Source organism: Dasypus novemcinctus, chromosome 19 (genome assembly GCF_030445035.2).
Source record: "Dasypus novemcinctus isolate mDasNov1 chromosome 19, mDasNov1.1.hap2, whole genome shotgun sequence".
Lineage (NCBI taxonomy): Eukaryota > Metazoa > Chordata > Mammalia > Cingulata > Dasypodidae > Dasypus > Dasypus novemcinctus.
In genome coordinates this window covers 33,666,132-33,691,375 of record NC_080691.1, presented here as the reverse complement: position 1 = coordinate 33,691,375, position 25,244 = coordinate 33,666,132, and the positions used below count along the sequence as shown (strand labels likewise).

The following is a 25,244-nucleotide window of genomic DNA, read 5'->3' as shown; positions in this document are numbered from 1 at the left end:
GCTCTTAAGATGTGCCTTTAAGAATGCCTGGGAGTTGGGCACATGGAGGAGGGAGGGAAGGACGAGAATGTGGATACAGGGTATCTGGGGAAGACCTGGACATTTACAGGAACAGCATAGAAGGAATGGGACTCAAAGCTGCAGCAGAGGGCGGGGGCCCTGCTTGGACCTCTGTGGGCAGTGCAGAGCCCAGGGAGCTTTCAGATGGGTTGGGCGGGCGCTGGTCAGAGCCATGCTTTGGGAGGACTGTGCAGAGTAGAGGAGGGAAGCCTGGTTAGGATGTTCTGGAAGGGGTCCAAACCAGAGCAGACCCAAGCCACCTCAGGGCCCGGATGAGAGAGAGACTCCTGCTCCAGAGCATGAGCAGGGGAGAGGGGGCAGGGTCCTGGTCTGCCCGCCCACTGCTGACTCCCCAGCATCTCACCCAGGACCCGACCCACAGAAGGGCTTCTGCAAACATTTGAGAGTGGGTGAATAAGGAGGTAGATAGAAAAGTCTTGGCAATGAACTGGACATCTCAAGCGGGGAGATGGACTTATCAAGGTGTGCTCAGCGTTTTCAGCTCACGTGACCCTGAGGATGCCAATGCCACTGGCAGGTGCAGGGACCCCACGGGGACAGGCAGCAGTCGTTCAGCCCGGCTGCACCGGAAGCAGCCCATTCCCCTCAGGGTAGAAGCCCAAGTCCTCGCAGAACCTCTGTGCCTGGGGCCTCTGTTGGCTGGCTCACCTCCCACCCCGCTGCCCTGCACCTCCACTCCCTCAGGCTGCGCGCTGCCCTCTGCCTGCAGTGCTCCTCTTCCATGTATCCATTTGACTAACTGCTCACCGCCATCCAGCTCCTGCTCACATCTCACCTCGGCAGAGGCCCACCTCGACTCCCTAATTTTAAAAAAAATCCTCCCTCAGCTCCCAGCTCAATTTTACCCTGCTCTAGTTTTTCTTTTTCCAAAGCGTTTACCATTTTCTCGCATAAGATATATTCACAAAATTTCATTTTCTAATCTGCCTCACTCTGCAGAATGTATATTCCATGGAAGCAGGCATCTTTGTCTGTTTTGTTTCTGGTCTCTCCTGAGCACCTAAAACACTGCCTGATGCTCAGTAAAAACATCTTTTGGAATGAACACATTAGTAGAAGAACGAATAAAAGAGAAAAATGAATGAGTGAGAGAAAGGCAAACAAGACAAAGCCACTTCAGAAAGTCCTCATCAGAGTAGATTTTTGGCCACACTTCTATTTTGTTAGAACAAACATTGATTAAGTATTATATTGACCTTACGTCTATGTTTTAGTTCTATGTTATTCTCAGAAGGCGTCATTGGTTTAACTTTGCAGTCCAACTGGCATTGTCAGAATTTGAGATTCTTTAGCTTTTAGTCTTTATTGTTATCATCTCAGATTGTGAACATTTTCCCCAATTTATTTTTAGAGCCTAGATTCAGATTTATCAGATGGACCAGTCACTGTACAGGAATTTATGGAGGTCAAAAACGCTCTAGTGGCTTCTGAGGCCAAGATACAACAGCTAATGAAGGTGAATAACAACTTGAGTGACGAGCTGAGAATTATGCAGAAAAAGGTAACATGTTATACAATGTCAGGATGATTGATTCTTTCATCCCATAGTATAAGGAAGAATCTCCAGCCCTGTGCTTGTGGTCAGAGAGAAGTAAAACAGTTGTAATAGACCTAAAATCCTTGGACCAAGCTGTCCTTTCAGAAGCAGGATGTGTTTGGCTATTTCAAATGAAATTGCTTTGATCTGAAATATATCTAGAGTCAGTTTCCCAAGAAGGAGAAACATAACCTGTTAAGTATTTTCATCAGTTATAGTAACCCTTGCTTCAGTGCTTCCTGGGAACCTGGTTGCCACTGCATGGACGTGATTCTTCCTTTTGCCAGTTCTAATGAATAATCACACCATGAAGACAGAGCAGACATAAGCCCTGAACAGGTAGCTGTATGTGCTTATCAGCATTCCACACCCCCTCCCACATCATGCCAGGGCTGCTTTCCCTGCTTACTCTTCTAAATTGTCATCCCGTGTAACTCTGACAATCCTATCCCACGTCCCTGCTTTATATTTCACCAGTAGCTACCACTTATTTGTGGTGTCCTCAGAGCCTAGAGCAGGGCCTGCAATATATAGTAGGTTCTCAATAAATAAGAAAATATTTCATTCATATTAGGGAGACTTGTATATTTGTAAGAAAATGCTAAATCATTAATATAGTGTTTTCTCATTCTGTGCATTTTAAGAAACTGAGAAATATGTGTATATATTAACACCTGTAGAGTGTGGCTAATAGCAGCAAGGAATATACTCAAGAGGGAGATTATATATATGTAATTCCTTATGAGAATGCTAAGAAAAGAAAGTTGAAAAATTCTAAATTATACCCAGTTGAACACTTTACTTATACCAAAACACAACAATTTATATATCTTTTTCTTCACACTGTCATTTGAAGAGTGGTATGTTTCTGATCGTTTTCAAAACCCAAGGACATGACGCATTTCCTTTGTGACTGGACCCTTTCTCATGATGCTTTTTAAAGGAAGGCCAGAGAACTGGAAAGGGACCACTACTCTTCTGCCTGTTAGGGAAGGTACCTGCAGTGCACCTTCACCTGCAATTTGGTCTCGGTTCATTTTGGTGTTGAGTCTTAGATTTTTTTTTTTTCTTGAAATTTTTAGAGATACCTAGCTAAAATACCTATAATCATAGAAGGGAAAAAGAGTACCTGAAAATCAACCAGACCCCAAACAAACACTTTTTAATCAGTCAGTTAATAGGACGTGGCATTGCTGCCACTCAACAACTAATCTGAACATGCTTCCTCTGTGCCCAAGGCTGGTGTGCAGGGCCCCCCCTCCAGATGTTCTAGCAGCAGTCTGCACTCAATGGAAGTAAAGGGTCTGCTTTGTTGTAACACCCAGGACTGGCACTTCCTTTGTCTTTTTGAAATATCTTTTGTTTAATGAGGTATAGTTTATTCCATTAATTGGACTAATGACTTCGTTGAAGTGACTTTTTGTGAAATGTGCTGTCTTTGCCATTATAAATCAATCTGCTAAGCTTCATCTTTTTAATTCTATAATCCTCCTTTTAGTATTTGCAGAAATCACCAAAAATAACCTTGTATCTCTGAAAGCCAAGCCCTAACATTCTTTAAGAAATTCAGAGTGAAATTATTTGCCACGGCTTATTGATTACCTCTTTAATTCTCAGATGTATTTTTGATTTCTGAACCTGTTGAATTGACTATACCTTTTTGTTTTGAGGTACTGGGCCAGGGATTGAACCCAGGACCTCCCATGTGGGAAGCCGGCGCTCAACCACTGAGCCACATTAGCTCCCCTGAGTTGGTTTTTTCATTTGTTTGTTTGTTCTGTTTTTTTTGTTTTTAGGAGGCACCGGGGACCAAACCCGGGACCTCCCATGTGGGAAGCAGGTGCTCAATCGCTTGAGCCACATCGCTCCCTGGCCATAACTCTTTATTTCCTATTATACCCCTTCCAAACAGGGTAGCCTCGTTATTATTAAGATAAGCATCATTAAAAGTTATCCAAGGCCATCTCTCTAAATATAGAATACCAAAATGTTTTCAGTTGAGACCAGGAACTTATGCTCATCAAAACACATCCAGACAAAATCCAGGCTGGATGTCATAGAGACATGACAAGTGTTAGGATAAAGTTTCAAGGCTTCATCTAAAAACCTCTAACAGGAGGTCTTTTCATAGGCAGACAAACACACGAGCGAGCGCACCAGTCAGTTTTTTGAGGGGTGGGCATTGGTCGTACTCCCCACTCCAGACCTAGACCACTTCATTTTAGGACGTGTGTTCCTTGATAAATAGTTTCTACAGGCACCTGATGCCTGTCTGTATCCTGGAATGTAGGAATTTTCCATGGCAGCTTGTCACTTTGCAGCTGTTCTTAGGAAAGGGAGTTTCAGATTTAAGTTAAATCCCCTGTGGTCTCGAAGCAGTCTGACGCTCATTCCTTAATGGATCGCTCTTTGAGAAAAGCGAGAGGCCATGGGTAGTTCTGTGAGAAATGCATTAACTCACACTTTCACAAGGTTTGTGCTATTAATAAAAAGTATGTAGGACTTGTTTATTTCAAAGTTAGGTAAAGTTTTTTTATATACAGTTGACAAAGTAGCATGATTTGTATCTGATCTTTCATATTTAACAGTTGCTTGGAAAAGATGCTAATTAATGAAGAGGAGCAGCCACTCTTGGTGTATTTTTCAGAGATCGGTGCATTCTAAATAAAAATTAAAAGTAACTCCTAATACTGAATGGGTTTGCCATTGAAAAAGTAATGATCTTCTGGCGCAAATACAGTTGCTTGTGGACTTAAACCTTGGCACTGGTGAGGAATTTGGTCAGATTTTACAGTCACTGTCAAAGAGTAGACAGCTGAACTCACACCACACCCAGCTTACAAAATGTCACGGAAGATGAAGGCGCACCCAAGGGGAAAGGACACTGGGCAGAATGGACACAGTTAATTGTGTTTAAAATGTCAGACTCTAAAGAGGAACATGATTCCTTGCTGATCCCTTAACTCTAATTCATCAAACTCCACGAAGCAGCCTGCCTGTGAGAAATGGAACAAGCTTTCAGGGTCTCCGAGTGGCAGCCTCTCATAAAATGGGGTGGTGCCAGGCAGATTAGAGCGTTTAAAGCTGACACTACCAAGGTCAAAGGAGAGAAAGGCCAAACATTCCAGCCCTGGCTGAAAGATGATCAATCATCAGAGGGAAGCAAGCATGCTCCGTGGAACATTCAGATGAAGATGTTAACATAGTTCAATAAAAATTACAGTTTTCCTCGTGATATGTTAATATAGCAAACTTACCATGGTTTAGTTCCCTAGATTTTTTTTTTAAGTGCAAAATTGTTTGGAATATCAAGAGTATTATGTAATAAAAACTGATTGATCATAATTTTTTCTTGTTGGCTTTTTGGAAAGCAATAGCTGATCTAATTTTTCATAAGCTCAACTTCACTGCCTTTCTTGCTTTGCAAAGCAACTCTAGTCATCTTTGTGCTGCTTCCATGGTGTCTGCTGTGATTTTTGGCATTTGCAAATTGCTTAGGGCTCATTTGTAAAGTTTCCTAAGAGATGTTTTGATGATCTCAAGCTCTTGCTTGACAGCCTTAGAATAATCCAGAGTCCAGCTTGCCTGCAAACATTTCCCAGCCCCACCATGACAGTTTATTAAGTGGTTAGATATTTGTCTCTAGTTTTTTAAAAATCCCAAGCTGCAGCTTTTCCACAATCAGAAACTAAGCTATTTAATTTGCTTAAGTGACGAAGTGAGTCGATTTGTGTTTTACTTGTTTGTAGTTGCCTTTTACTTTCAACCCAGCTAGCTGTTACTGTTCTTACTGTTAAAGCTGGTAGTCGTATTCGTTTACTTCATGTTTGCTTTTTCTGCTTGCTTTAGAAAAACACAGTCCCACTGCCAAACATTTCTTTCAGCTTCAAACACTCCAGAGTGAAAATTCGAACCTCAGGAAACAGGCCACAACCAATATATATCAGGTGCAAACTGGTTCTGAGTACACAGACACTTCCAACCACTCTTCCTTAAAGCGACGTCCGTCTGCCCGGGGCAGTAGGCCCATGTCCATGTACGAGACGGGATCAGGTCAGAAACCCTATCTCCCCCTGGGAGAAGCGAACCACCCTGAAGAGAGCAGGACAAGACTCCAGCCCTTCCCCGCGCACGTAAGTAACACCACTGGCGCTTCCGCTGTCCACTCTCTATCCAGCCTGACTCCTGCTTTCCCTCTTCTGAACCTGCAGACCCCCACGTCTCCGCTTTGCCCACTTTGGCTCCGAGAGTTGTCACCGTGTTTGCCGTATTAACATGTCGACAGATGCTTGCCGTGTTCCCACCAGTGCACGGGGCAACGGCGTTGGGGACTCTGGCTCCGGCTCGGTCCCCACTGCCCTCTCCGCTTCCATGTCCATAATAGTTTCCCAACCAGCCAATATTGGAACACGTTTTTTTACAAAGCTCCCTTCCCCATTTTCAAAAACCGTAAAGCTTACTAGCAGAAGTGTCGTCTTCTTTGACATAAAAAGGGATGTGCCTCTTCTTAGAATCCAAGATGTTGGAGCAGGCAAGCGGGTGTCCAAGGCCTGGCCTGAGTACGCACGGCGTGCCCAGACGCCTCCCAGGCCTCAGCAGCCCCTCCCCACGCGGTCAGTGTCCCTGCTTGGTCAGCTTCTGCATCCTCCTCCTCCTCTTGTGGAGAGACTGTTGCTCTGTCATGTCACAAAAACAGAGTGTAAAAAACTCTGCATTGATTTTACAAGCATTGTATTCCAAAGATTGTATTCTGTAAGAGGGTACTAACAGTCTTACAATGGAAAAGGTATTGTGTCCCAAGGTTTTCAAATAATATTTCTTTTGGGTTAATTTATTATAAAAATAATGTATGTTTTGAAAAAATGATGCAGGCATTTGAAACTGTTTTATGTGAGTAATATATATCTTTTTAAATGTCTAAAAGTTGTTATTTCTTTGGTCAAATTTTACAGTTTTCTGGGTAAATGCAAATTAAAGGGTATAGGATCTAGTAAATTAAACCCTAATTTCATTTTGTCAAACTATAGGATATAGTAAAATTACAATGTTGTTATATTGTAATATGATGTCCATATTTTAACTTCTTTTTAAGTTGTTTGGATTTAATGTTGTAAGGCAGTTGATTCATTTTGTGTAATGGGAATGCCACTAACTAAATTAAGAATCTTATTTTTATAAAACTGAAAACAAAAATGAGAGAAAACAACTTTTGTTGTTTTCAAAGTGTACTTCTTCAATTTTAAAAATTTAGTGTGTAAGGATGTCATGTTTTTGTAAAACTCCTATATCTCTACTAAAGAATAGATCGCATACACAATCATATTGGTCCTGATTGAAAAACAAATTTTCATTTTAGACAATATATTTAAAAAGTTATTGAAAAATTTGACAAATTATGCTAGATATTATGTTTTCCCTTATAGAAAAATAGGCTTATTAATCTCAGTAGCTTACGGGAGTAATTTATTAGATGTCTGGGAATCCGTCCCTGGGCCGTCCTGGCCGCCAGCACGCCTCTCCCAGATTTCAGCACCAATCACCAGTAGTGAGTTGTTTTTATCATTCTTCTATGGAGTGCCTGGGTTGAAGCAAGGTTCTGTTGTAGGGCTTTTTCTTTGGTTTTTTGTTTGTTTGCCCGAGTGTGTTTCTCTCTCCCCTTCTAGATCGGGAGGAGTGCGCTTGTGACCTCCTCTTCGTCTCTGCCTTCCTTCCCCTCCACACTTTCCTGGTCGAGGGACGAAAGCGCCCGAAGGGTTAAGTACATTCTGAATTGGTCTGCTCTCTGCAGGAGGGGGCAGCGCTCCTGGGCGCTTTGTGCTTGGTCCTGCCCACTGCTAACCACCCTTCGGTCCTGCATGAGGCAGCGCTTCTCTCCTGGGTTCTCACAGCACAGCTGGGGCACACACAGCACATCTGTCGAGCCGGCCCCCTTCCGTCTAACTCCACCTTGCTCAGTCACACGTCATACTTAACAAGGTTTGCAAAGTACCCGGTAGCATTTATTCTGGGCAGACTGTCTTTTTAAACAATCAAAATTAGCTGGCTGCTGGTTAAATACTATAATGAGGCAAATCTGTCAAATTTATTCAGAGCTATGGTTATCAGATTAAAACTAGTATATTTGGACTAGCCAAAGCTCTAAAACAGCATTCTTTTTTTTTTTTCCACCTCTGACACATTTTATGTCAGCACCATACAAGCTTTGACAGTCCCTGCATTATATTTCAACATGAGATTTTAACTAGTAACAGCTTGGCGGCGAGGAGACTTAGGCAGCTGTTAGTGTGGAGCTTTTCACTTGTATTGGTTGCTCAAATCCAGCTGCTGATGTATTACTTAGCGGACATTCTCAAGTGCAGTCCGTGATTCAGGTAAGTGCCTTTGAGAGCAGCCATCCAGCACTTATTAATTACCCCTGCTCCACGGCCAGCCTTTTGGTGAGTCAGGGAGTCCTAAGGGGGTGCACGGCACGGTCCCAGCCCCCAAAGGCACTGTCCACGCTGAAACGCCGCCAAGAGTCCGCGGCTGCGGCCAGCCAGGCCGGCGCGTGATCCCAGTGCAGGTTTCTCGTGAAGCATAGTGTGATTAGGGTGCTAGAAGTTCGTAGTGGGTGGGGCCACCTTTACAGACACAATGGAACTGGCACTGGGCTTCGTCCATTCCCTCCTCATCAGTAGGAATGATGGAAAAATGTTCTTTCTTACTGGTAGTGCCTTATAGCACATCAAGGCCCTTTCGTGTGGTTCTTTCCTTCACTAAAGAAGTCATCTATTAAATGGTCCTTAAAATCTTCTGAGTTTGAAATTGAACCATAATGTTCTCATTGTAACACTTCAGTTAAACTGAATAACAGGTAGATAGTAACAAAATATCTAATGTGAAACTTTGTTAATAATAACTAAGTAACCCTCTTTTGTCCACTGTGAGATATTTTTATTTTTTTATTTTTTTGGTAGTTGTGAAAATTGTTGCAAGGACTACTTGCTAAGACAAAATGTTATTCAAAATTAATAGTCGAGTCATTTAAACAGATAAACCTGACTATTGCTGACAACTTATTCATGGCTTTCGATTTTTATGGCTTGTCTGTATTCAGGGAAAACTGAAAATCTATTAAATAAACTGAACCAGCACCAGCTATAAGGTAACTTTTCTATTAACAGCTTTCAAAGAGCAGCACTTTTAACCAGTAGATCTTGGCTCTGCATGTTTACGATAATTTTCATAAAATTAAATGCTGTCTGATTTGAAATCCTATACTCTTATACTTTTGGTGATGACTACGAAGGACTTAATGCGTAAGTAACTGGTTTCCTGGGTGATTGCCACTACACATTGTTTTCTATACTCGAGAAAAATTTCCTGAATGTTCTTATTAGTTATATGAAACTTGGTACCTTTGCTCATTGTCAGGTAATGCATTTTATTTGTGATTATCAAATTTACATCAAGAATGCAAAAAGCCCCATTATGAGAACTTGGCATTTTCTGGGTTTAATTCTGTTTTCTAGGTTTCTCCTTTGAAGTAGGTCTGGAAGAATTTTCCAGTATAATCATGTAAATGACAGGTTTTTTGAAATTCCTTTTATACGTTTGTGTATACACACACGTGCATACAAATATCCATATATATATGTGTGATATAAAATGTAAAGGAAATGAAATTTAAAGATTGGTCAAGCATTCCCTATGAAAAGTAAGAAGGGTACGGGTCGCTGTTTCCAGAGGTCATCTCTGGAAGACCTGGGTTTCGCTGTTCCTGCACTGGAAACAGTGCCTTCCCCTTAGTCTTACATCTAGATATCCAGTAGCCAATTGATTACTCACTGATTGACTCATAAAGCCAGATAAAATAAGGCAAGACTGAAGCATAACTGCTTACTGGCAGGAGATGTGAACAAAAGGACCTAAAAGTTGTAGTAAATTTTGCCAAGCTTCATTATGCAGACACCTATGTGACTCCAAGCCAACACGTTTAGCCATCTGCCAGTTGAATCTGAGTGGGCACAAGTGCAAGTTCATATTGAATTTTAGGAGCCCAAGGCAAGTGTCATTTATTAGAATGGCTTAGGACTAAATAGAGCACTTTGGGGAAGTGTGAGAGACCTCAGCAAATAAAGAGAGTGTTTGCCCTGAGAAAGGAGATTGGGGAGGCCAAGGGGATAGTAAGCAAAAGGTGGCTACAAAGGCAGTTCCCCTTGGTGGTGGCTGCCTTCCCTGCCCACATAGGGTTTGTCAGAGGGCCCAGCGGCATTATCAGTAATGAGCAAACGGTAACTTTACATACAGTTGTTAAACTAACTCTAGATTAGCCATTCTTATAGATGGGGGTTACAACTATATCCTTAGCCACATTTCATTGCAGAATCATTAAAATTCCTTAGTCACATATTTGATTAAATTGGATTAAATTCAGATATAAACCTGGAAATAGCTTGTATTTTTATCTTGCAAATTTAGATTTTGAATGAGCTTCCACTGATTTCTGTTCTAGATGAAGAAATTCTCAACTTCTATGGATAAATTAATATTGAGGAAAATTAATTTTTACAGAGCACCCCAGCTGCTAACATGGTGCCTTCAAAGGAATGCGATCCCCTTGCAGTTTTGGCACCTGGAAGGTCCCCTACTTAGTAGTCCATTTACTTTACTCCAAGCATTTTAGGATTCCTCTTTTGAAATTGCCTTTGTTTTTTGTTTTTTGAACCTGGGACCTCATGTGTGGGAAGCCGGCACTCAACCACTGGGCCACATCGGTTCCCCTGAAATTGCCTTTGAATCTGCATCCCATTTTTAGTCGCTACCCCATTTTCAATCTCCACAGTTGTACCGAATCTATATCTTTTACTTTTTGTTTTAAACAGACAAAAGTGGTTTGTAGCCAGGTGTCATACTGGGTTCATCCATTTTGGTTCAAAAATAATGTGACTATATATTAATAATACTGGTTTTCTTGTGTGGCTCATAAAAACCATCTCCAAGGGCAGTTTTTCGAGAGCCATAAGTGTTTTGAGCATGGTGATCTTTAGAACTCCAGGCAAGGAATATTGGAGAAAAGAGAAGGCAGGAGACCTGTGTTCTTGGTCCTATTTTTCTACTGACTGCCTGACTTTGGGTGGGTCACCTCCTTTTTTGGCCCTTAATTCTATCTGGTGGTAGACCAGGTAATCGGCAGGGAACCTCCAGCACTGAGGTCTGTGATTGTATAAATTCTGGAATACTTGTTTTTGTTTTGTTTTGTATTTTGTATTTTTTTAAATTGTACTGAAACATGCCATTCATACATGAACATACATAAACAATAAGTATAGTAAAAGTCGTGAACTTACAAAATAAACATACATAACATTATTCAGGGTTCCCATACATCACCCTACCACCAACACCTTACATTGTAAAACATTAGTTACAAATTATGCAAGAACATCGCCAAAATATTGCTAACTATGGTCTGTATCTTACATTTGGTGTATTTTTCCTCTAACCCACCCTATCATTTTTTATATATATTCTTATTACAGAGGTTGTGAACTTACAAAACAATCATGGCACATGTGTAGAATTCCCATACAACACCCTTTCACCAACACACCACATTTGTTTTTTTAAATGGGTTCACTTATGTTAAACTCTGTATTCCTTACAGAGGTAAATACAGGCATGTTCCTTTGTGTGTGTGTGTGTTTGTAACGAGGATCTTCTTATGGAGTAGTCACTGAGATAAGAAGAAAATGGCATGAAGAAAGAGAGAACCCATTTCCGGATCCACTGTTCACCTTTTACTAAATTTTCAATAAAGGGTTGGCACCAGTCCCAAATGAGAGCTGGGCCGTGAAAGCCGCCTAGTGTTAACAGGTAATGATTTTCGGGGAAGGCTCCCAAGAGGTGTCTTGTGTTCTGAACTGATGAGGGTTCCCTCTTCTTTCTTTGTTTTAGGCATCCAGATTGGAGAAGCAGAACAGCACACCTGAAAGTGACTATGACAACACTCCCAATGACACGGAACCAGATGACATGGGGTACATCTGCAGTGTCCTGGGCTTGGCTCTGAAAGACCAGGGGCCCCTGGGCCTTGCCCAGGAAGAGCAGTTCATCCCCCACATCTCTATTTCCTCTCTTGTATCTTAGGATATTAAGGCATAAAATCAGGATTTACACGTCTTCTCATCTCATACGATTGCCATGGGGGCCTTTCTCCTTCCTCCAGCATTTTATAGATATCTCTGAGTATCTGCAATGTGCTTACTTAAATTCACTGTCACTTCATTTTTTTTAAGTCAGCATTAGGTTACAGTGTTCATTTGTACCCCCCAAGGAATTGGCTTTTTTAGAGATAACTTTCTAAAGACACAACCTCCCCATTTCCATTATTTCCTCCCTTTCCCCCTTCTTTACCCTTTCTACAAGACTTGTTTTAATAACTCTCAGCCTTATAGTAGAATGAAACAACCTCTGCGTGAGTTGTAGCTGCCTGTTGACGAAACAGAGCCTTACGATGTGTCTCCTGCTAGACAGGGTAGAAGGAAACCACAAAAAAATAGCTTGGTCATGCATTCAGCAGATCCATAGTAAGTGGCTACTAGAAGCAGAGAAGCCGCTCATAAACCCCTGTCATATTTCCCACTTTAATGTTCACAGGTCAAGCAGAAAGGGAAGGCAGAGGAGTATGGTGTGGCCAGGTGACGGCCCAGTACCAGATACAACAGAACCCCGTACGGCCCCCAGCCCCACCCTCCCCAGCACCGAAGACGTCATCCGGAAGACAGAGCAGATAACCAAAAATATACAGGAGCTCTTAAGAGCAGCCCAAGAAAATAAACATGACAGGTAAGGAGGATGGGAAGTCCTGCTTTGGGAGAATGTGTGTACATGCTCTGAAGGATGCTGCTTCAGTTGTTCACAGGGATTTTTTTCCATATGCTGATCTTTAAGGTAATTGAAACGTATATTTATACAACACGCTAAACGGATTTTCTGGATTTTTTACGTGGGAGTTTCAATATTCCGTCTTATTATGGAGTTCTCTGAAAATATATGCCTGTAGAAATAGAATTGCAATATATTTGAAGTGGTGATACTGCTAGTTCTAGATGGAGAGAAAAAAGAAGTTATATTAAAACTGGCAAGCTGATTCTCCCAGCCTCAAGAGAAGGCTGGACTCCACCCAGGAGAGAGGGGCACAGGAAAAGAATCTCCATGGAAAGATTGAGTAGAAGCTGCAGCCTCAGCCACTGCCGATGCCTTTCCCCCACCCTACAAGCAGACAGCTTTGAACTCTCCAGCCTCAGGCTGGCAGTTGCAGACAAAGGGGGCTAGGAGAGAGAGGGACACAGCTTAGGCTGATTCAGCTTTTGGCCCACAAGCCCTTCCAGGCCTGCTGGGCCTATGCCGTTGATGGCCCTGGAGGCCAGCAAGAACTAAAGAGATCCACCCTCTCAGTCACCTTCCCTACTGACCGGGACTGGTCGTTGGGGACACAGAGGGGAGTGGAATTATATCCTACCTGGGAAAAGGGAGAGGACTGCCAGCAAAGGTTGGAAAACAACCTCAAAAAAAATTTGAATTTTGAGCCTCTGAATAGCCTGTACACAGGCTCCTCTATCACATTGCTGTGGTGGGTATAGCCGCAAACACACTCTGATCAGGCTTTGAACTGAGGGGGCTGCTGATGAGTGCCATCTGCTGGCAGACCCAGAAAGTGCATGTGAGGAAATTAGAAGTAAATAAGTGAGAAGCTTTTTCTGGCCTTTTCAGCCTCCCTTCCCAAGAACCTTGGATGTGAGTCTGCAACCCATTACTGGTTCCAGGGTTTGAGAAACTAAACAGGGATAATCCTGAAGTCCCAGAACAGGTTGAACCAAGAATCAAAGAACAGCAGTAACACACAGCTTCCCACCACTAAATCCCTATGAAAGAGAGAAAAATTGAGCATCAGAGTAAACTCACCATCATAATCAGATGCCTAGACATGAGCAAAAAATTACAAGCCGTACTTAGAGAATGGAAGAAATGGTCCAAGCAATGGAACATATCAAAACCCCAAATAAGACACAGGATTTGAGATAACTAATCAACGGGATTCATGCAGATTTCCAAACTGAAATTAATGAGTTGAAAGACAATATGGCTGGGAGAGGGAGGGTGTAGGGTATGTGGGAATCCTCTAAATTTTTGATGTTACATTTATGTAATCTAAAGTTTCTTTAAAAGTAAAAAAATATAAATTTTAAAATATATACGTATCACTAAAGGACATCAGTAATACACTGAGCAGCACAAAGAAGAATTTAAAAACCTAAACAGAAAAAAAAAATGTCATGGGGCATAATGGGTGAGATCAAAAGCAAAAGACTCAAATACATAGGAATCAATTTAATGAAAGAAGTACAGGACCTATATGTAGAAAACTAGAAAACAAAGCTAAACGTAATCAAAGAAGACCTAAACAAATGGAAAAACATCCTGTGTTCTTGGATTGGAAGACTAAGTATCATGAAGATATCAGCTCTCCCAGGCTGATTTATAGATTCAATGAAATACCAATCAAAATTCCAACAGCCTACATTACAGAAATAGAAAAGGCAATTACCAAATTTATTTGGAAGGGTAAGTGCACCCGAATAACAAAAGCATTCTAATAAAGAGTGATGTGGGAGGACGTTCCCTGACTGACCTTGAAACATACTACAAAGCTGCAGTGGTCAAAAGAGCATAATATGGGGAGTGGATGTGGCTCACGTAGTTGAGCACCAGCTTCCCACTTCAGAGGTCCCGGCTTCAGTCCCTGGCCCTAGTACCCACCCCCCACCCCCAAAAAGAAGGCATGGTAATAGCATAAAAATAGACACATTGATCAGTGGAGTAGAATTGAGAGTCCAGTAATAAGCCCTCACCTCTATGGCCAACTGGTTTTCAACAAACCTACCAAGTCTATGTTAAAGGGACTAAGTCTCTTCAACAAATGGTGCTGGGAGAACTGAATATCTATAACCAAAAGAAGATCCCTATCTCACTCCCTATACAAGAATCAAGCCAAAATGGATCAAAGATGTAAATATAAAAAATATAGGACCATAAAACTGTCAGAAGAAAATGTAGGGAAACATCTTAAAGACCTTATGTAGGTAGTTTTTTGGATCTCACACCCAAAGCACAGCAATAAAAGGAAAAAGAGATAAATGGGACCTCCTCAAAATTAAATACTTTTGTACGTCAAAGGAGTTTGTCAAAAGGGTAAAAAGGCAACTGACTCAATGGGAGAAAATATTTGGAAATCACATATCCAGTAAGGGTTTATAGCCATGATATATAAAGAGATGCTACAGCTCAACAATAAAAAGACAAACCTACCTGATTAAGAAATGGACAAAAGAATTGAATAGACGCATGTCCAAAGAAGAAATACAGGTGGTGAAAATCACATGGGAAAATATTAAACATCACTTGTGATTATGGAAATGTAAATCAAAGCTGCAATAAGAATTTCACACCTATTAGAATGGCCACTATTTTAAAAAAAAAATTTTTTTTTTAAAGAAACTTAGATTACATAAAATGTTACATAAAAAAGTATTAGGGATTCCCATATGCCCCACAAACTCCAAAGTAGGTAGAATGGTCACTATTAAAAAGACAGAAAACTCCATGTGTTGGAGATGATGTGGAAAGATAGGAACTTTTAAAATCCACTATTGGTCAGAATGTAAAATGGTACAGCGCTGTGGAAGACTGTTTCGCAGTTCCTAAAGAAGTTGAATATAGATTTGCCATGTGACCCAGCAATATCACTACTTTATACCCAGAAGAAATGAAAGCAGTGACACAAAAAGACATCTGCAAACCGATGTTCACAGCTGCATTATTCACAGTTGCCAAAAGGTGGAAACAGCTCAGGTGTCCATCAACTCATGAATGGGTAAACAAACTGTCGCGTATAAATACGATGAACTATTATGCAGCTCTAAGAGGAAATGAAGTCATAAAGCATATGACGGCATGGATGAACCTGGAGGACATTATGTTGAGTGAAGCAAGCCAGACACAAAAGGACAAATACCGTATGACTGTACTGTTATGAAGTAAATATATAAACTCATGGAGTTAGTAATTACAATATAGGTCACCAGAAAATAGAATGAGATTAGAGAATGGAAAGCTGAGGGTTAACCTGTGCAGAATTGGTAAAAAGGTTATTTGTTAATCTTTGGAAATGAGGAGAAAAGGTGAAAGCACATCTTAGTGTCTGTAACTAGCAGTGCTATTATATGGATATGACAGTGGTTGAAAGGGAAAGTCTAAGGTCATGTATATTACTAGAAGGGAAGCTAAAACATGTATCGTGGATCTGTATAGTGTAGTGAAACCTCATGCGAAATAAGAATATGGGCAACATCGCATACGTAAGACTTTTTCTTTGAAACTGAGCAAATGTATGTTAATGTTACAAGATGTTAATATCAGACACACACACAAAAAACACATTATGCAAAGTCAAAGAAACCAGACACAAAGTACTACATACATATGATTCCATTTATATGAAACAAATATAAACCATTTTATAAAGATGGAATTATGTGAGCGGTTATGTAGGGCTAGGGATTGATAGAGGGATTGAGAGGCAGCTGCGAAGCAGTGTGGAATTTTTCTCTTTGGAGTAATGAAATTGTTTAAAAATTTTTGTGGTGATGAATGCACAACACTGTGATTATAGTAGAAGCCACTGATTGTACGTTCTGGATGGATCGTATGGTATGTGACTATCTCAGTAAAACTGCTTTTTTGAAATATCTCTGGCTCTGTGCATATCCAGGCCTCTTTGGTTTATAACCTTGCACTGAACTAAACCCAGGCCTTGCCCCTCCTTTTCTCCCTTTGCTGAGCTGTCCCTCACACTTGCTCAGTGGATCCCTAACCCGCAAGGGCACGTTCAGGCTTGGTCCACGTTCCCGGAGCCACGCGAGCTGCGCAGCCACTGCCCTTCCTGCAGCCAGTCTTCCCTTCTGGGCCTGCGTTCTCGCTCCCTGCTTCTCTGCTTCTGCTGTCTCTCACGCACGTTTCAGGGATTACTCTGTATCATGGTGAAAGGCTTTTTAAGGAAGAATGTCAATTTGAAGTTGCAAAAGTGAGTTCCCTCTAATAGAAGAGGAAGATTAATTAGGACGATTAATCTGTGTGTGCTTGTCGAGGAATTCTTCAAATAGTTCGTAGTACATAAACGTTTTGGGAGCTGTCCTTAGGAAATGTTTCTTCTCTTATGTAGCAGGGAAAAAGGGCAGGTTGTATTTCTGAGACAAAATGAAAATCATAAGCAGTAAAATTGAGGTGTGGATCTCAATTAATGTGATGGTGAATGTACACTCTGGTTGAGTTCAAGAGACGTGCCCGACATAGATGACTGCTGTGTACATTGCTTCTTCTCTTCCTGAGCTATGCCCAGGTGGGCTGTGGCCCCTTATCTGTATGTTAAATAGCTCCTTGTTCATTGGCATTTTTGTTATTACGTGGTATATGGTTCTTCTGGCTCTCTAAGGAAAGCATGTCCATAAGGAAAAGGTCAAAGTCAGTTTTTGATAATGTAAACCATTTTCTAGAAATGTAATGGTTTAATGAAAATGTAGGCAGTCTTAACTGAAATTGTTTGGGTACTAGATTTCTTACAAATACAAAGACAAAGACAGAGGGTGTCTTTGACGATCTCTAAGCAGAAGCCAACTTTGATTTTAAAAAATGGGGAATGGCATATGGTTCTGTATCTGAAAAGGAAAGAATAAAAAATGCAGCCACATGGATTCTTGTATAAGTCCAAACATCTGGTACTTAAGGTAATATTTCCTAATGTGCAAAAAAAGGGCTCCTAAAGGGCTTTTCCAACATCCCATTAGCTTCCTGGGCCATGGGTCTTAGAAACAAAACTTAGGCTTGGTGGCAAAATGATATCTAAAAACCGCCACTTCATACCATCGCAAGCTTGTTTTCGTCTCTCTGCACCTTTTACACCTGTTACTGAGGGTGTTAACCCAACATTTTCAGGGCGAGGGAAACTGCCCTCCTTGTCAGAGTCCTAAGAATAAGAATCCTGGAAGAAACCAAAGTGTGTGTTCTTCCAGTTTGCGTCACTTTTAAAGTTAACATCACCAATCATCAGTGGAAAAGAGGCTTTCCATAAAGAGGAAGCTGTTGCCTCTTCAAGGCCTGTGTGTGGTGTAGCCAAGGCACTGGACGGCCAGGTTTGGTCTCAGCTCACCTCTCCCTGTGGGACCTTGGACAAATCCTTTGCCTCTCTGTTCTCAGTTTCCTCATCAGAAAAATGGGCATGATCATAGTCCCAGCCTGGGGCCATTGGGAAGATGGAGTGAGTTCTCTAAAGCAGCTAGACCCGAGCCTGGCATAGCATCAGTGTTGTTAAGCACTGGCTGTGGTGATGTCATCCACGAGGGCTTTGCAAAAGCCGCACAGCCTGGAAGAAAGGATGCGGACAGGCAGAGGCAGTGCCCGCTCTCCAACAGCGTCTGTTACCAGCGAGTAAATGGCAGCTTCGTGGGAAAGTGGGTGAACGTCTGAACGAGTATGTGAGGCAGACCTCTTGTGTTTTCCCGACACAAAGGAAAGATTTTTGAATCCCCAGCAATTTAGAGGCATTCGAGTGGAAGGAGTTGAAAAGTGTCCGTTGGTTAAATGACATGTGGATGTTGAGGGGTAGGCTCCAATTGTCTTTTTTTTTTTTTCAGTCCTTTTAACTTCTGTGACTTTTTTGAACTTTTTGTAACTTTTGCACGCAAGTGTTTTTATGTCGAGCAACTGGGAAGATATACACATGAGGAATAAATGACCAACTTGGGAGGTGTGAATATCCTTAGACACTGTGCTCTGAGGCTCCACCTGGCTAGGAGTACCTGTTACCTTCATTTCATACCTGGGGCGATGAACTCACAAGAAGGGACAGGTACCCTGACTTATAACCGTGGGCCTTCTAGTGGCGTGCAGTACAGAGTGGCTGGTTGCAGCGTCAGTCCTTTCCTCCAGGGGAATGTAAGTGGAAGCTCTTCTAGCTCCTGAGGACTCTCAGTCTGATGTATTTTTACTGTTTTTTAATAACCTTTTCAATATTCTTACAGTTATATTCCCTGCTCAGAGAGGATACACGTAGCTGTTACAGAAATGGCAGCATTATTCCCCAAAGTAAGTCACTCCTACTTGGCTCAGATACTTTAAAATCAACTGCAAACAATTTCCTTTTTTTTTTTAAGATTTATTTTTTATTTATTTCTCTCCCCTTCCCCCATCCCCCCCACCCCCAGTTGTCTGCTCTCTGTGTCCATTCGCTGCATGTTCTTCTGTGTCTGCTTTTATTCTTGTCAGTGGCACTGGGAATCTGTGTTTCTTCTTGTTGCATCATCTTGTTGTGTCAGCTCTCCAGGTGTGCGGCACCATTCCTGCACAGGCTGCACTTTCTTTCGCACTGGGCAGCTCTCCTTACGGGGCGCACTCCTTGCGCGTGGGGCTCCCCTACACAGGGCACTCCTTGCGTGCATCAGCACTGCGCATGGGCCAGCTCCACACGGGTCAACCGTGTGGAGTTTGAACCGTGGACCTCCCATGTGGTAGGCAGAGGCCCTAGCCATTGGGCCAAGTCTGCTTCCCTGCAAACAATTTCTTGATTACCTTTATGTTATGTTGACATTTTTGTAGCACAACAGGTTTTTTTTTTTCCACAATAGATTTTAAATATGCAAACAGACGTAAGGACCTTTAAAATATTTTTATTCTACATGAATATGGGTTTTAATAAAATGAGTGTATTCTACATGAATAAGGTTTTAATAAAATGAGTCTATAAAATGTGAGTCAGGTGCTAAAAGGCCAAAACATTAATAGACTAAAATTTTATCTGGAATAATTCACTCAAGTGAGTTAGTATTTCTCAAGGAATACCTCAGAATAGCACACACTACTTCAACTACACTGCGTGCAATTTGGCCTTTGACTCGGAACATTTCAGCATCTCTTACTGAGGATTGCAAAGCTGTCAGTTTTCAGAGTACCCTAGGTTAAAACAAAAAAAGGTCATGAGCAATGCAAGTTGTTTCTAGAGGAACCCTGGGCCCTTGCTCCTGGATGTCACGGCGAACAGCTGTGTCTTTCTGTCTAGAAACCCAAGTCCGACACGGTGCGGACCTCCCTTCGCCTGCTGAGCTCCAGTGCCTCTCGGCTCCAGTCCGAGTGTAAGAAGGCCCTCCCGGGGGGCCCCGGCTCCCCCACGGACATCCAGCTGGTCACCCAGCAGGTCATCCAGTGCGCGTACGACATCGCCAAGGCCGCCAAGCAGCTGGTCACCATCACCACCAAAGAGAACAACAACTGAGGGCCGAGGACCGGCCCCTCCGCGCCCTAGACCTCTACAGCCCCATTTCACACGTAGACCCGGAACCTCACAGGTTTTTACCAAAACAGACATTTAATGACAGTTTAAAACTTTTTAAAAGAAAACTCAGTATTATTTTTGCATGTTTTCTAACAAATTTTCAACTCTTAATTTAACCCACTTGCATTATTTTGTGCCTGTTTGCTGCGTTCGTTTCCTGTTGTGCTGTCAGTGACTGTTGAGTTAATGGTCATATACATCCAAAACCGTAGCTTCAGTGTTTAAAGTTTCTTCAAACTTTGTTGTCCCTTAAAACTCTAAGATTTTTTTCAGTAAAACGTTTTCTTGAGAAAGTTGGGTAAAAAAAAAAAAAATCAACATTATCTGTTCCCTACCAAGCATTGTGCAATAAGAGAATTTTCCAACCTACTGCAAAATCTTATGTTTGGGGTATCTCCAAGCATTTATGTAGAGCAAGGACTTTGCCACTTTCTAAAAATAATGTTATAAGCTCTCTTGGAAGGAAATAATGAATTGCTCTATTTCTTTCAACTGCTCTATCATGTTAAATGTTCTTTTATTTAAATTTTTAATCCTGATCTTCTATGTCTTTATATTTTGCTATTACCCTGAGGTCTCTGTGGAGTCTGATGAAGCGTTGTCCTCAACCTGGTGTCTCTTTTGGCCATGTCCAGGGTAGGTGACCGCCCATAGCATCATCACACTTAGTCAAGAGCTCTGCCTTACCACTGTAGGCCAGAAATGTTATTCCAAACATGCAGCAAAGAGGAGCATCCATCCAACAAGCCAAAACTAATTTTGCACCATCCATTCAGATATCACTGCCATGAACTACAGGGAAAAGAAATAATTATTCCCTGACATTATACTGCACACTTCATCCAAACGCACCTATTCCCTTAACCACATAAAGCTTTCTTACATGACCTGCTTCCCATTTCCCGTCACTTTAAGGATTTCCTTTAATGTAAGATTTACACAATCCTGAGTTAGTTTCTCCTCCGTTACCTCACTGGTACTTAGAACTTAGACATCACTTTTCAGAAATTCCTTAGAAGTGTGCTCTAGCTGACTATCAGCTACTCTATTCCAAAGCTCCGCAAAGAATACAGGTTTAAATTCTGGGACATAACTGACATTGTTTTTTAAATTACTAAAAAGACCTTTTTTGCCCTGAATGTTAAAACGTATTCCTATCCCTGCTTATTGTAGGAATGTTGAATGGGTGTGGCTCAGATGCTAACCAGACTAGAGGGGCCAGGCAGTGGTGATGCGAGCCAAGTGCAAAGCACGGGGGAGAGGCAAGGCGAGAGGGCACTGCTGGGGAGCCCTGGCCTGCCCACTAGGGAAAGCAGTTCCCCAGCTCCAGCCACACTGCTGTGCACAAAAGTGGGCCCAGGGTTGCCAGAGCTTTGATTTCTCAAGACACCAGAAATCTGGGTCTTATCTGTGCCATATCTCTATTTTTAAATGGCAACTATTTGCAAACATTTTATTAACACAACACATGGGTGAGCCATGGGCTCTGGGCCACCAGCTTGTAACCTCCGCCACGCGAGGGCCTGAGCCCCTGGTTCAGCCTGCTCACACCTGGCCTAGCCTCTGAGCCTTTCCTGTAACGCAGCCGCCTACCCTGGGTTAAGTTGCCGTTTGTCTTTTTAACCATGCGTAGTGGTTATTCGCACATGTGAAGAAGTCAGAGTGACCGCTGTACCAGCTGTCTAAATACGTATAAATTAGCCTCTATTTTCACAGAACTGTTTGATTCATACACAACTTTATAGCTTGACCGTATGCTGTCGTGCAAAGAGCACCTTGACTGTGTGTGTTTGGTTTACTGAGTCCTGGTGTGTGGATGTGTCTGTCGGATGTTACTCTACTGCCAGTAGCACGGGGGAAAGAGTTCACGTCCCCGAGAGACTCATCCCACTCGTTAGTCTGCACAGCCCTAAGTGCCATGGTATTGCCGGATGCCGAGGTGAAGCTGCAGGTGCAACTGCCTTCTAGAAGGCGTCTTCTACCTTATGCGCAAGCACCGCCTGGTAGCCTTTCCTGCAGGCTTCGTGTACTGAGCTGTCTCTCCTTTTCTTGCAAACACCTGTCACTCTTGTTGGGCCCCCCAGGGATGATGGGCTCCCGAGGGGGCTTCTGAGAGATGAGTTGCCTGCAGCAGGTGAAGGAGTGTCTTCACTTCAACGCTGACACGGGACGGAGGAAGTCAAGGAACGCGGGGCCCAGCAAAGCACTTCTAACTGAGAATACCACAGCGGAGTTTGCTCTGGTCACTCCCAGAGCCAAAACTCAGAAACGGAGCTCCCTGGGGGAGTGGCGTCCAGTGCGGGGAGGGGCTGGGAGTCCCCGTTAAGAGCCCCGTACGCGTCCTTCACCAGATGTGAGGTTCTGCCATCCATCCTGGTGGCAGATCGCACCTGGCTGGGCGGTTGTGCACGTTTTGCACATGGATTCCATTGCCTTGCACTAGAAATGCCTGTGTTCTGTAAGCCCGTTTTTTACCTTTGTTCTCAAATACACCACCCCACCCCAGCCTCTTAGTACAGAGGTGCACTTTATGAAACTGACTCTTGCTGAGCAGAAGGTAACAGCTCCACCCCTGAGCTTCTGTAACCTCAATCATCTGCCTTGGAAATGCAAATAGTTCTTATTTGCCAAAGAACAATGAATTGGGCCCAAAGATCAAATACAGCATTTTATAAAATTGGGGCTATAAACGCACAACTCAGGAGCTGATACACAATTCCTTAAGTGATTAAAATTGCAGAACCAAGAGTGAAGCTGGCATGATCTTGTCCTCAGCAGCACCCGTGAGCTTTCCAGTAATATAATCTAATTCTCTCCTTGTCCTGGTTAAAGGTAACCCTTGTTTTTACAAAAGACAAATATGCTGCATAGGAAAAATGAAATGCCTTTTATTCAAATGTGTTTTGTCCATGTTGCTCATTCTGTACTTACCTTTCATTTTTATTGTACATTCTACTGTAATTATTGTACAACCCTTTAAGCATTGTAAAATCGTTCTGGAATTTGTGCCTGCTAGTTATGCAATAAACAGGCTCCATACACGTCTTTGTGGTAATGCTGTGCTCCCCGTCCACTAGTTAATGTTTCCAGATACTTGGTAAAAATTTTGAGAAAGGTTTTCTCACATACCTCACCTTTATGAGGGTCTGTTTTAAATATGCTTTCTTCCCTGGGCTCTATCAGCTCTAGAGTGAGGAGGACTTTTTCTCCTCGGAGCTTAGCAGTCAGCTTTCTTAGGAGGATGCACCACCTCCTCGGCGTGGCTTTTAAAGTTTGGCTAGCTGTGGCCAAGCACGGTACCCTGGCCTCTGCTCACAGGCGAACAGCTCACCGAGTTCAACCTCTAAAGGCCACCGGCCTTTTTCCACCTGCAGAGGCAGGCCTGTTGTGCAGGCTCCCCTGGGGGCCCGCAGAGCAGGCGGACACCTGGGTTCATCAGCACCCTCCACAGGCCCCAGGAAATCACCCTCCAAAGCGGCCCCCGGGACTCTCCTTCCAGGCGAGAAGTGTGGGAGAGGTGGAGGCGCATCTGCGCAGTGGGCACCCAGGACCAAGCGGCTCACGCGCACCAGCTCACGAGGACCTCCTCGCTGCAGGGGTCTCGCCCGGGAGCCCGCAGCGGATTCCCAGGAGCACTGGCTGAGACGGCCCGCGGGCCCGCCCAGCGCCACTCGGCCAGCGCTGCTCATCCAGCAGGTCCGGCCAGGCCCCGCCAGGTGGCCCCCCAGTGCCCGGGGGCTGCCGGGGCTGCCGGTGCGGGGACCACGCCCTGCGCACGGCCCCAGGCCATGTCAGGCCCCGCCAAGACGTGGCTCCTCACCCTCTGCCATCACACACGTTTCTGTAATAGTCCATAATATTACAGCTAGCATTTGTCAACTGTGTTCTCTGTGCCAGGCCTCAGGCTGAGCGCCTCGCGTTGTCAGCTTGTTTACTCCTCACTGCGACCCTATGAAGTAGGAGCTGTGGTTGCTGTTTTACAGATAAGAAAACTCACAGGGAAGTTAAATCCCACATCAGAGGAAAGAGAAGGGAAGTTTTCCTTGACGTGTTCAAAAGTAGGTTAGGTATCGTTATGGCCTTATTCCTCTCCAGCAGCCGAGCCATGTTTTCGGGAAGCTAGAGAGAAGCCCCAGAGGGAAGGTTGTCTCTGTCGAGAGGCGACATCACCTCGGAAGCAGGCTGAGAGGTGCCTCCCGGGCCAGGGACCCCTGAGGCTCGGGATGGAAGAGGGGGCCAGGCGGGCAATACGAGGCAACGTGAGACTGGGAATCACTGGCTTTCACAGCCCTGTCGGGTCTGTGTCCCCCCAAAGACTACAGGCCCCTCACGAGTTCCCTTGAGTTCGTGTGCCGGGACCTCTGCAGGGTGTGGAGTGGCGGGTGGCAGGGCCCAGCGCACCTCCGTCCCTGGGTTTGCCAGCACCCGCAGAGCAGTGCTTTCCCATCACGGGGCTGCGCAGAGGCTGCCTCAGCACGGCAAGGGCCCAGTGAGGACCTGGGGAGCGGCGGCAGCCACGTCCAGGAGCCTGTCACCGTGACCGCAGGTCTGCTCGCAGGAAACAACAGGTGGTCCGTGCGGTTGCCAGCCGACCACCAAGTCAGAAGCCAGAGCCGAAGGCGGCGGGATTGCTGGAGCCCTGCCCCGGTGGCTCTCTAAGCACTTTGCAGGTACGTGCAGGGACTTCGGACTAAGCAGGGCTCGGGGGCCAATGCTCTTTGCCTTGGTGGCAAAGGAAGGGGTCGTTCGAGGGCAGCAGAGGTGTGGCAGGACGCTCGCTTCTTCCTCTCTCTCTGTCCTTGGCCCTCAGCTTCCCCACTCCGCTCTCTTCCCAGGTCCCCAAACTGGTGGAACCCACTGGGAACTTAGCCTTGCAGTCCCCCTAACACGGCCTCTCTCCAACCCGGGTCTCCTCCAACACCCTTCCCACCCTTCCCAACACCTTCGCTTCTTGGAACTCCCTTTCCCCTTCCCTCTCTCCCCCCTCAAGCCCCTCAACTCTGCCCACCCCCTCACCTCGACTTCTCTGCACCCTGCAGCTCCCCTTGGACCTGGCTTTCCATCTCCCTTTTCCAAACCCGCGATAATCACCACGCACGTGGCCCTGGCCTTGTCCCTTGACTTCGTCCTGGGAGTCCCAGGATGTGCCTTAGAGAAAGAGAAGCGTTTAGAAGTCTGACCTGGTCTGCTAGTTTGCGCCCC

The 25,244-nt window shown here is 43.9% G+C and overlaps 1 protein-coding gene across 13 annotated transcripts in view; it reads left to right on the top strand.

Annotated features, from left to right (window-relative positions):
- Positions 1–23,083, top strand: part of GIT2 (GIT ArfGAP 2) — a 62,550-nt gene extending 39,467 nt beyond the window's left edge. For 2 of the 13 annotated variants that reach the window (XM_058281541.2, XM_058281542.1), the window contains exons 14-20: positions 1,433–1,537; positions 5,503–5,751; positions 7,282–7,371; positions 11,555–11,637; positions 12,257–12,445; positions 18,736–18,799; positions 19,770–23,083. In XM_058281541.2, coding sequence (XP_058137524.1) covers positions 1,433–1,537; positions 5,503–5,751; positions 7,282–7,371; positions 11,555–11,637; positions 12,257–12,445; positions 18,736–18,799; positions 19,770–19,982 — 993 coding nt within the window. In that variant the 3' untranslated portion in view covers positions 19,983–23,083. Of the gene's footprint in view, positions 1–1,432; positions 1,583–5,502; positions 5,752–7,281; positions 11,474–11,554; positions 11,638–12,256; positions 12,446–18,735; positions 18,800–19,769 lie in introns of those variants that run through there. The other 11 variants (XM_058281539.2, XM_058281540.1, XM_058281546.2 and 8 more) reach the window with 8 other exon arrangements.
- The last annotated feature ends 2,161 nt before the right edge of the window (positions 23,084–25,244 follow it).